The sequence below is a fragment of the Arvicola amphibius genome, chromosome 17 (assembly GCF_903992535.2).
Source record: "Arvicola amphibius chromosome 17, mArvAmp1.2, whole genome shotgun sequence".
Taxonomy (NCBI): domain Eukaryota; kingdom Metazoa; phylum Chordata; class Mammalia; order Rodentia; family Cricetidae; genus Arvicola; species Arvicola amphibius.
Genome location: NC_052063.2, coordinates 42444168 through 42456888, shown reverse-complemented (window position 1 = coordinate 42456888; position 12721 = coordinate 42444168). Strand labels below are relative to the sequence as shown.

Sequence of the window (12721 nt, the reverse complement as noted above, 5' to 3'; positions counted from 1 at the left end):
ATCCAACTATACAAAACTAAACAATGTAGGAAATTTCACACTGAGATGAAGGTGAGAGCAAGGTGACTCACATTGGCATCCAAACTTTTTTAAGACAGAGAAACATCATTATTTATAAAACAAGACTATATTCTTAAACCACAGTGAGCAAAAATACATCCGGGGGTCATTTCCCCTACTCTTTCTTGTCACCTCAATTTAAGACACTGTGTAATCAGACAGATTTTTCAATACTAAAAATATCAGAAATAAGAGGAGAAATGAGAACCAGCATAGTAAGATAAAGCACAGCAATTGAGACAGATTGGACACAAGGCTGGGGAGGAATACTAGTCGTAACAAATGACCTAGGAGTTGTGAAATAATTAAGATCTTGTTATCAGTTATTGGTTCATCAAGCAATGAAAAGAATTTTCCACAAAAGCCTCAACATAACACTCCTTAAGGAGATGAAACATATTAATTTGGGCTTTCCCTCCAAATTAACACAAAGCTCTAGTAACCTAAGTAAGCAATACAAAGTATCCTAAAGTAATTAATAAGTTCATGACATTTATGCTAGAAGTAATCACATGGCCACACTCTTATAGCTACTAAACCCAAACTCCAAACACTACTTAGTAAAGAATATAATCACTTGAGAAAATGTAAATTTCATAAACTAGAAAGAGAAGCCTGAATAAAAAGCATCTTGAAAGAGAATTTGCTTTCATTTATTCTCCAGTACACAAACTCAGTTGTTAACAGAAACTTCTGAGCTGAGCAGGGTTGTTCTAAACAAGAAGTCAGGTGACACAATCTAAGGAACTCAACTGTAACTGTAACATTTCTTTATGAACACAATCTTACACCTTTTATTTTGCTCAGAGTGGTCTGAGAATAGAGGCAAAAATTACAGAATATGAAGCACAATGCATTTACACACTTAAATTTACAAAGCTTATTTTTCTCATTGAAGTATTATTACCTATTTGAACTTGGATATGAAATGCTTTTAGAAAAACTAATACAGTTTTCAAATGAGAATGTAATTAACATTACCCAACAGTTCAAACACAAAAAAAAAAAACTTAGGATGGGACAGACATTAACAGCTGCCAACCAACATCAAGTTTCCAGAACCTGCCCTTTGCCCACCTCAACACTTGATAGTGTATTACATTTTTAACTTATACAAAGACTGATATTTACTTTATTGTTGAAGCACTTCTTAATCCATTTAAGATTTACATGAAAATTCAAAAGGACTCATATTCAAAAACTTCTAAAGAGGTCAACAGACCTTATAATAATAAAATTTGCAAATAGGTTTGCACTTGAATATATATATTTATTTAATCCCAGCCCCTACCCACTTACATCTACTTACAATAAATATTGCTTGGCATATAGCAAAGGTACAATAATCCAGGAAAACATCTCCCCCACTCCTCATTGGAAAGGCTTTCTTTCGTAAAATTTTGGTTGGATGAAGGCACACAACAATATTACAACTCAATTCTGATTAATGTACAAACAAAACATGGGATTTGGGATATGGTACATCACTGATTGCAAAAACATCAACAGCTTGACACTAGGAAATTGAAGTTCATGTCTGAAAGACATGGAACTCAATCCCGATTCTATTTAGGTGTATACGCTTGACTGGAGTGTATATCCAAAGTATGTAAAATTAACAATGAATTTTCAAAAGGAACATAACCTGCTTTACTGAATTAATTTTATAAAGACTCATGAGAAAACTGCTACTTATTAACTACATATGAACTGTTTTAGAGGCCCCTTGATGGGCACACTGAATAAATGAAAATGTATCCACGTTTCACTGTCATTATCTTTGTAACTGTAAGATAGTTGATAAACTGTAACGTCTAAAGTAAATAATTATAAAACACAATATGTAGAACCTGTACCTTATCAAATGACAGAGAATTAGACATTTCAAGTAATAACCTAGTCAGAATTCACCATAAGGGATTTTTACTTGGAATAAAAAAACTTCATTTAAAATTTAGTTTAGTTTTATATGGTACAATGTTCAATTTTTATATTCAAACATCAACTTTAGAAATTTTAAAACTAGTAGATAAATGTTTTGAGAATTAAAAATTTTAATTCAACATAACTAATAAAAAAGTCTTAATATTCAAGGGCATATTCAAAATATAAAACAATGTATTAAAATCATCTTTCTCATTTCAAAAATCCATGAAATGCAAGAGTGGTTAGCTCTTATGTTTCATAAAAATTAGACAGATGCCGGGCGGTGGTGGCGCACGCCTTTAATCCCAGCACTCGGGAGGCAGAGGCAGGCAGATCTCTGTGAGTTTGAGGCCAGCCTGGTCTACAAGAGCTAGTTCCAGGACAGGCTCCAAAGCCACAGAGAAACTCTGTCTTGAAAAAAACAAAAACAAAAACAAAAAAAAAAAAAATTAGACAGACATCCTTTTTCCTCGTGTGTGTGTGTCTGTGTGTGTGTGTAAGAGAAAAAGAGAGGTGATTAAAGAAACTGCTGTCACAAATTATATACATGATAAAGCCAATTACATTTAAATATTAACAACTTTCAAGACTGGATTACCAGTAAGTTTCCTTGAAATATGTACATATAGAGGATTTGTTTTAAGCCTTATCTAACTCAAATATGCCATCAATATATGGAACAAAGATGTTAATAACCTGTCACATGCAAGATTCACAGTGCTCTTTCCCCATTCTTCATGAAACACTGTTCACAAATATAAAATAAAATTACATGTAAAAATGAAGCATAAACAGACAACTCATTCTACTTTATGAAAAAAGTACACAAAATTTTAAAATACAGAAAAAAGACAATGATATGGCTTATGAATGAAACAAGGAAAATTATTTCCAGTTATTTCTAACTTGGGATGTATGGCTTAGCACAATTTAACGCTTTAAGATTATGTACCCTGAACCCACTTTATACCTTCTGTGCAATTAAAAAGATAATGCTCCTTAAAAAACAACAAAAAAAAATCAATGCCAGAATTTTTTTCTAAAAAGTAATCTTTTTAATGGGAAAAACTCTTTCAATGCTGGAAAAACAACTTTTTGTATTATAAACTATTATAAAGTTAGATGTTCTTAAAAAGTTTCAGGGACAAATGAAGTTAGTTTAAGGGAGAAAGGACAGAAACTTTATTTTTAAAATCCAAGCACATAATATTCAAATCGAAAACAATTCCCTGTTGTTTATAAATATTTTAAATCATATGTAAACAATAAATGTGATTACAAGAATCCAAATTTTTAAATTTTAGAAGTACACAATGAGTCCCTCTTGATTATTATTTTTTTTTTGCTTTAAGACCATAACAATCTGAACTCTAAGTCACAGAACACTTGCAGAATTCAAGGAAAAAAAGGTCAAGATTTTTTACCTGTGATGGCTTACCTGCTTTCATATGTTTTCAGAAGATTAAATCAGAACAAGTACTTGGACCACTTAAAATGTTTACTGTATAAACAACAGCCTTGGAGTTATAATTACTGTTAATAGCACGCGCGCGCGCGCGCGCGCGCACACACACACACACACACACACACAAACACACTAAAGAATAAAAAGTAATGCCCACCTTCTAACGATGACGGTATTCTCGCTCTCGGTCACGCTCCCGGTCACGGTCCCTATCCCGATCCCTGTGTCTCTCCCTCCTCTGTGCTTCTCTCTCTGTAATAATCATCATGACGATCTCTACTCCGAGATTTATGACGCCGACTCTTTTCCCGCGATCTACTATGGTCCCTTTCTCTTGATCGTTCACGTCTTCTAAAAGAAATTACTGAATTAATGCTCTCCATAGCTGGGAAACTTCAAAAGACATTCAATATAGTTGTCTTTTTTAAATCACTAGTTTCATTTTCCATGGTTTCAGTTACTAGATAACCAGTCTGAAAATATTAAACGTAAAATTTCAGAAATAAAATATTTTTATACCATTCTGATTAGCTGTAGGAGTGGAGGAAGCCAGAGGTAAATGAAGTTCTAAACGAATGTACACTGACTGTGGGAGCTCCAAGGCTCCTAATCCTCCCATGTAACATTGGCAAAAAAGGTTCCCATAAAGGCAGGCTCAAGAGGGGGTAGCAAGCTCCCATCAGGAGTCTGGGTATGAGTGTTTATGAAGTGTGTGCAAAGACTAACAAAGGCAGCTTCTCTGGGATGTCTTTAGAATACAACTTCTACTCTACAGATATCTACCTAGATAGCTAGTCCATCCAATAATTGCAGCTAATATATGCACAGAAGTTCCAAGTTTCAGGTTGCAGCTGTAGCAGAACCTTCCTGATCCTGACACTACTGAAGTGTGTCTGTCCCTTCGGGTGCAGCCCCTAGTAAGGGCTCCAAAACCCAAGGACATGTAGACTGTGGCAACCATCATGAGGAAATCTTTTTTACCGTCTTACTTCTTCCTGCCAGTACTGTGAAACCATCCCTCTGCCCAGTGTATCCACACCCTATGCTGCGTCTCAAGGATCACAGTAACACAGTGCTTACGCTTGTATAATCCTTAGATTTATTTTAGTAATAGCCCCAAGCTGTAGAGAGTAGTGATGCTTAACAGGTAATCTGGACATCGTTCATTTAAGGGAAAAGGTGAAAATGAAAGTCATGCTAAAGTTGCTAAGGTTTACATTGAAACTCTGAAATAATGAAGAAAAAAGAAATCTATGCTAATTTTGCCATCACATCTAAAAACCCAATCATAGCCGAAGCTCATGATAATTCCATTAGGCTAAGAATTCTTTACCAGGCAAGTAGTCAAGTGTTAAGCTGTTTGATCAAACCAGATGTCCTCACAAAGCAGACAGGCATAATATGGTCTCCGGTTATGACAAATTTGTTCAAATATGCACATACTTAAATGGAGCCCAAAAGGTAATAACAAAGGAAAGACGGAGTCCAATATAAACTACTACCTCCAGAAAAAGCATACTAAGGACAAAGTATCATACAGGTAACTGAGAGCTAGCCCAGGAATTAAAAACACTGGCTGCTCTTCCAGAGGACCCAGGTTCAATTTTCAGCACCCATATAGTGTGCTGAAACCATCACAACCACCTCTAACATTAGTTCTGGAAAATCCAGGGCCCCCTTTTTCACCTATGTGGGCGCCCAGCATGCATGGTGCACAGCCATACATGCAGGAAAAAACACACACATAAAACCAATATATTAAAAATGTAGCTGAGTGTGAAATCACAATAATCAGAATGTAAAGGCAGGCTGATTTCTGTAAGTTCAAGGCCAGCCTGGTCTACAAAGAGAGTGTCTCAAAAGAAGCAACATCATGTGAACACTAAACATTTACCTCCCAAAATACATAAAATTTCAAGATTAGTAAAAGTGCTTTAAAAGTAACCTTTTAAAAACTGTATCTATTACAAAAGCTGAAAAGATGGCCGAGTAGTTGTTCTTACAGAGGACCAGGGTTTGATTCCCAGTACCTACATGATGGTTCACAGCCATCACAGCCATCCTAACTCTAGATACCTCAGTCACTAGCACATATGTGCAGTACATGCATCCAGCAAAACATTCATACACATAAAATAATCCAAAATAAAACTATCTGTTACAAAATAGACTACACACATTCACCTATTTATTAATCCCCTCTTTCAAAAACATCCTTTACCAAGCAATGTTTAATAGCTAAGGCCCCTGTCAAACATTCAACATGTGTTCAGTAAGAAATAAGCATCAATAATAAAGACTAGATGGCTACAGTAAATACTACAAAAGAAATAAAATATGACACACTAGATTAAGTTGAAACATGAAAAATGAAGGCAAATGTATAGGGGAAAGAAAAACAAAAGAACAAATAAATGGTTCCAAGGAGGAATAGCAATGCTTGCTGTGTCCACAGAAAGGGAGACCCATTTGGCTAGAACAGTGGAGTATTCAAGCTGTCAGAGCCAAAGTAGAGATTACATCTGCTTGTGTGCAGTTAGTCTAAGAGTAACAGAAACCATACAGTTCCTTGCATATAATTTTATTCTAAGTAAGTTATGCCTTAAAGGACTTCAGGAAGCACCAAAATGCCATTTAGAGTTATCAAAAAAAAAAAAAAATCCACTCAGACTGCTGGGTACACATTAAATAAAATCAGAATCCCTTTTTAGATTTATTTATTTGTTATGTATACAGTATTCTGCCTGCATGTATCCCTATGGGCCAGAAGAGAGCACCAGATGTCATTACAGATGGTTGTGAGCCACCCATGTGGTTGCTAGGAATTGAACTCAGGACCTCTGGAAGAGCAGCCAGTGCTCTTAACCACTGAGCCATCTCCCCCAGCCCCAAGTCCGATTTTTTTTTAAGTTCCACTTTGTCGTGTTGTTGTTAACTATTTTAAAAAATACATGAGACAGGAAAGTTTTACCTTGATCCAGAGCCATAGGACTTGGACTCAATTCCATGAAGGCAATCTTGCAAAGAACTAATAAGAAACTTTGCAACGATCATCTTGCAGATACTTTGGACTGTTTAATAAAGAAATTGCTGTTACCAATGTTTCAATAGCACTCCCCTAATCACCTGCAGGGAAAAGAAAAAGTTAATAGCAAACAAACTGTTTCCAAATTTATCATCAAACCAACTATTTGGAATAAGAATGATGAAGCAATTTTTTTAGAAGTGTCTTTTAAGATGACCATAAATAATGACTTTTGTTCAGTGTCTTGAAATATTTAAGATTCTTGTGTTCATGAAGCTAGTGACTGTTGTTTCATGCAGAGGGACAGTTATTTTGCAAATGAGAATAAATGAGCTGTTTTTAGAACTCTGAACTACTATATCAAAGTTAATATTTAATCCTTATATGTATACATGTTTTTGCCTACATATGTCTCAGCATTACAAGCAAGACTGGTTGGTGCCCATGGAGGCCAAAAGAGAATATCAGATCCCTTGGAACTAGAGTTCTTTTTAAAATAGACTTAATACATTTTTCTTGTATATAAATCCTTATGTGGTGGCCACAGCTGGGTCCTCTGAACAGAGACTCTGGTGTGGGTTTTCACAAGATGGTCAGTGAATTCCTGATAAGAAGACTTGGAGAACACAGACTCCTGCTAGAGGTCGGGGGCCAAGTAGCTATACATTAGAGATGGCATCAAAGGTGGCCTCTGGCAAAGTTGCCCATGGCGGCGGCAGTGCAGCCCCTGGCTGATGAGCAGCAGTCATCAATACCAGCCGTCATTGGTAACTTCTGGGAACAGGGATGAGATGTACCAACACAGAGCCACAGTGGCCTGTCACCTTGCAGAGAACTGTGAGGCTTGCCAAACTTGTTCCCCCAATTGCCTCTCCCCACAGGGACGATGGAAAGCTTGGCCAAGATGATGACCCCTTGGATGGCAGTGGCTACCTCCTTGGAGCACTTAACACCAAGACCAACATCACCAGTTTTCTTTCCCAATAGCCCCCACTTCAACAAAAGCCACAGCCTCAACCATGACCCGTTGCCCCCTGTAATTGCAACCAGCGTCAATCAGCCATTTGGTGTTCCCCCAGAGAAGCTATATATGGTTCTGATCCACCACACAGGCATTAGGAAAAGCAATCCTGGATCCTCTGGAGGACAGGCAGCACTGTTAACTCCTAAGCTCTCTCTTCAATCCCAAAGTTAGTTATTTTTTAAATTTTATTTTATGTGTATGAATGTTTTGCTTGCATGTACATCTGTGCGCCATGAGTGTTTGGTACCACGTGAGGAAAGAGAGGGATACTGATCCCAGCACTACGACAGCCCAGTGCTCTTACTCAGAGCCATCTCTCCAACCGCCAATTAGTATTTAAATCTAAATATAGTAACTTAAAATGGTGGTCTTTCCACTACATTGACATGCATCTTCCTTCAACACTTTAAATTAAATGATAATGATTTGGGAGAATACAGATTACATAGAGAGTAAGAGAACTAACTTTATAAACTTCATTTTAGCTTTGGGTTTCGATTTTTAATTTTTTAATTTTATTTATGTGTATGGGTGTTTTGAATGCATGTGTGTCTGTCTATTTACTACAAGCATGCCTGGAAGAAGCCAGAAAAGGGCCTTAGATCCTCAGGAACTGGAGTTAACGATCGCTGTGCATTAAACCAGGGTCTTCTACAAGAGCAGCTAGTTCTTAACAACTGAGCCATCTCTCCAGCTCCTGGGTTTGGGGTTATTCTTAATATAAATAGCCATGTTAAGAATGAACACTAAACAAATATACAAACCAGCACTGGCATCAGACACAGCTCTTGAAATAGCACTGCTTGAGATGGCCCGATTTCTATTCATGATTTCTTCAAACTCAGCTTCACTCAATGGAGTTCTTGCAGTATCTATTTCCCTACAAAAGACAAATAAATGTTAAATTGTTGCTTGACAAAAGTTCTCAAGTTAGTAACAATGTAAACAGCTCTACACTAACAAGTTTTGGCGTTTGCCTAGGAGACAGTTGTTACTTTTCCTAATTCAAGAATGCTATTTTTTCTACCAGATCAAGCCTAAGCAAAATTCCCTTTATCATTGTCTTTTGGCTGAAATAAAACTGGCAGCATAGAAATCATCTTCCTGCAGGACAGAAATTGTTTACATGTCTACAATGTAATGTAAGAGACTTCCAGTCACAGTTCTTTATCTTTTCCTGACTATGCATTTAACTCACCTCCCAGGAGGACCATAGTCACCCCTATCGTAGGGTGGAGGTCTGCCATAGGGGTCTGTGGGCGGTGGCCCACGACTATCCGACGTTGGCATGCCACTATTAGTTGGTGGAGGGAAAAAAAGCAGGATTCACATGTGGAGCTGGTGGTGGGGCACCTGGAGGTGGTCCCGGAAGGTGTGGAGGAGGAGCAAGTGTGAGGGGAGGCCCAAGTGGACCTGGTGGTCGAGGTGGAAAGGGGCCTGGAGGTGGAGGCGGTCCCTGCTGTGGAGGCGGTGGGCCAGGAGGAGGGCCGTAGCCTGGAACTGGAGGCGGCGGCCCAGGAGGAAGTGGACCCAACGGAGGTTGCCCAAAAGGTTGTCCAGGAAAAAGAACTGGTGGTGGAGGGCGGTCTCCTCGATTGGGAGGTCCTGCCAGAGGAGGTGGCAGGACCTGACCAGGAGGTGGAGGACCTGGTGGACCAGGTGGGCCTGGAGGACCCAATGGTGGACGTGGTGGAGTCTGTCCGGCTACAAAATAAAGGAGAAAAAAGGAGAAAAACAGTTCAATAAAGATATTAACTATTATATGCCAAGATTTTACTTCTAAAGCAGAATTCATAAACCATGAGTCTCTCTTTAAATGAAACCCATATGGTAGATATGGTAATAATCTAACAACTACAAAGGTGAAGAATATCCTCACAAATTCAACTAGTTCAAATTATAATTAAGAAAAACCACTAAAACAAAAACTTGAACAAATTTTAACACCTAAAGATACTTTCCATCTCTCAGCATACACACTTCTTACAGTGACATCACCCACCTTATATTCTACTCTGATGCCAAGCTAGAAAGTTGAAACAAGGAAAAAATGTCTTGAAAGGATTTTTAAGAGGTAAGAAAATAAGACGGATGTAAATATTCTATATATAAGTCAAGCAAGTTTTGAGAAAAATAAAGACCTTTTTAGGCCAAAATGGGGTATTCCTCTATGCTGTGCCCCATATGCCATGAATCCTAGGTGTTTCCAGGAACAAAGCCGAGTTCCTTTAACAAGATGCTTGATCAAATTTCCTGGGTTCCAAAAATAGCATAACAAGGAGAGTAAGTCACATTAATAATACATTACTTGAAAAAGAGAGAAAAGGAAAAGAGGTATTAAGCCAGACATAATTTCTCCATGATAAATTTAGGAAAGTTTTACCTGGGAAAGGTGGAGGGGCCCCTCCTGGTTCCTGCTGGCCCAGGAAATCTGTCCCCACCGGGAATCAGCCCCTGGGAAAACGGCCCCGTCCTCTACCACTTGTGGAAATGCCTGCACGTTTGAACTGCCTCCTGGAGGACCAGCTTTACCTTCCCCCAGACATTTGTTCCTGATTGTGTAGCTGCAAACACCCCAAATACTCATAAATAGCACTATTAAAACAGTTCTCTGAATTGTAAACCGTGTTATTAGAAACTACTTCAAAGTTCATTTATACTATTTTTTTAATTTGTAGATGCCTATGCAAAGTACGTGGCTAGGAAAACCTTCACATTATTTACATAATACTTTCTTAAAAGTCTTGAAATATTTAAGTTTACTGTACTTCCACTGAATAGATAACATGTAGCTTTTAAAATACAGGTTGCCTTTTAAAGTAATCTACTACAGCAGCCAAGACTTCAGAAATTCAGCAAAACCTTAATTCTCAATAGCAGATTATTTATCTTATGCTATGTAACATATTCTTAACTCTTAAATGCTAAAAAAAATTAAAACAAAAAAACCATCTGAATTTCTATTAATTATATGAGTCATTCATCTTATCTATTTGTCATATTTTATTTATTTTTGGTTTTTCAAGAAAGGGTTTCTCTGTAGATTGGAGCCGTGCCCTGGAAACTAGCTCTTGTAGTCCAGGCTAGCCTAGAACTCATCTTATCTCTTTAAAAAAAAAAAAAGTAATAACAAATCTCTTCTACATTATTTTACCAAGTAGCAAAGGTTTTGGTGCCAAGCAGAAAAAAACATGTCAGTAACTATTTCCCTAGTTATCATTGGCCTCTCTATTCCTCATCAAACACATCCATATAGCATATAGCATTCCTCCTCTCCAATGTGAATGACAGGACAAGAATAGCGGCACTATAAAGCTCTCAACCTGTTGCTACATGCGGTTGGATCTGTGACATCTAGAAAAACAGGAATGGGAGTCGGTTTCCAGTTATATTAGCCCATACTCATAATCAATGATTAAATCAAGTTCACCAATAAACTAAACAGTAAGCACAATATTTAAAAAAAAATACCAGCCACCGCTTAAAATACATTTAAAAAAAAAGGCTGCTGAGAGATTTGCTTACTTTTCCTGGACTGCATCTCAAACTGACTCAGGAACTGCTTATTGCACGGAGTCACGACAGGATTCTGACCATGAAGTTCTCTTTTAGGCAACAGATCCATTAACTTTTTGGAAGATGCTTCAGATCCAACACCAACAAGGGCAAATCTAAAGATGTTAAAGGGGGGTGGGAATAAAAGGGAGGAACTGAGATTGTTACTGTTGATTAAAAAAAAGAAATGTTCTCAATTTACTCAAGAGTCAAAATTACTTAAGAGTCAAAAACAGACTCTTAAGGTTACACACATTTACACTATCTTTTATAATGTACTACAAAATTCACTCACTTAAATTTTTTACTATATTCATGCGTTTTACAAACATCTCATGATGGTTCATTTCATAACACTATTCATTATCAAAAGAAAATCCACAACCTCTACCACCATCCCTATTTACTCTCCCCCCTTAAACACAAGAAACCCTAACTATTTTGTTTTCTATGGATCTGCCTCACTTAGAATTTCAAACAAATAAAATATGTAGTTCTTTACAACCAGCTTCACTTAGTGTTCAAAGCCTAGTCATGACAGAACGTGCATCACTAATTCATTTCTTTCAGTGGCTGAGTCATTTTCCACTGCAGACAATCATTTTCTGGTTTTGCTTTAAATCCACCCATCAGTCAACAGGCTGTTTTCACTTTTTACTGCTACAAAAAAATGTTCCATATAGGGGCTGGAGAGATGGCTCAGTGGTTAACAGCACTGTAACCCCCTCTTGGCGGGTCAGCTATTCAGGGTCCTCTGAAGGGGCGCTAACCTGCAAGACAGGGCTGAAGAAGAGGAAGGAGACCAAGCAAGATTCTATTGTCAAGGTCTCCTTTTATTGGGGTGAAAGTTACAGCTTATATACCCTTGAATGGGGTGGAGGTAGGGGTAGGCAGGAACTCTGCTGGGGTAACTGAAGGTCATCAGCCAGCATCTGGTGTAAGCCGAAGCATGTGATCCATTAGCACTGGAGTAAGGGGTGGGTTCGGTTAACGGATAGCTCTCAAGATAGTTTGGGATGAGGGGTGGGATCTCCGTAAACATCCTTAGGGCAATGACCTCTGCTATCCCTGTAAGGACGATGGTCCCAGACAAATCTATCCTTTAGGAAAATGGTCCCTGACACAGCACTGATTCTTCTTCCAGGACTCAGGTTCAATTCCCAGCTACCACTGGTTCAATTCCTAGCACCCAATTCACAACCATTCATAACTACAGTTCCAGGGGATCCAATTCCCTCTTCTGGTCTCCATGGGCATTAGGCACACATAGTGTGCACAGACATACATGCAGCCAGAACACCTATACACATAAAATAAATAATTTTTGAAAGATGCTTAGTACCATTAGCCATCAAGGTACAAATCAAAACCATACTGAGATGTAATTCCCACCATAATCAAAATGACAACTATTCAGTGCTGGTGTAAATAATAAGAAACTATAACCCTTCTGCACTAATGTTGACTATGCAATCCAGTAGCTTCTCAAAATGTTAAGCATTACTATATACCACACTAATTCCACTCCTAGGTATATGCCCAAACAAGCAAACTGTATGTTCCCACAAAACAACCTAATATTCTTAGAGACATTCTCCTTAATAACTAAAAGTATAAATCACCCAAACATCGATTGTGGATTCTTCCTTTAGTGCTACCCCCATTA

General features: G+C 37.9%; 1 protein-coding gene across 1 annotated transcript in view; it reads right to left on the bottom strand.

Moving 5' to 3' along the window:
* Window positions 1–3611: 3611 nt before the first annotated feature.
* Cpsf6 (cleavage and polyadenylation specific factor 6) overlaps window positions 3612–12721 on the bottom strand; it is a 41732-nt gene continuing 32622 nt past the window's right edge. The window contains 13 exon segments of the mRNA XM_042054248.1: window positions 3612–3686; window positions 3688–3802; window positions 6423–6487; window positions 6489–6577; window positions 8265–8380; window positions 8699–8817; window positions 8819–9204; window positions 9884–9911; window positions 9913–9954; window positions 9957–9982; window positions 9985–10048; window positions 10051–10064; window positions 11026–11171. Coding sequence (XP_041910182.1) covers window positions 3612–3686; window positions 3688–3802; window positions 6423–6487; window positions 6489–6577; window positions 8265–8380; window positions 8699–8817; window positions 8819–9204; window positions 9884–9911; window positions 9913–9954; window positions 9957–9982; window positions 9985–10048; window positions 10051–10064; window positions 11026–11171 — 1285 coding nt within the window.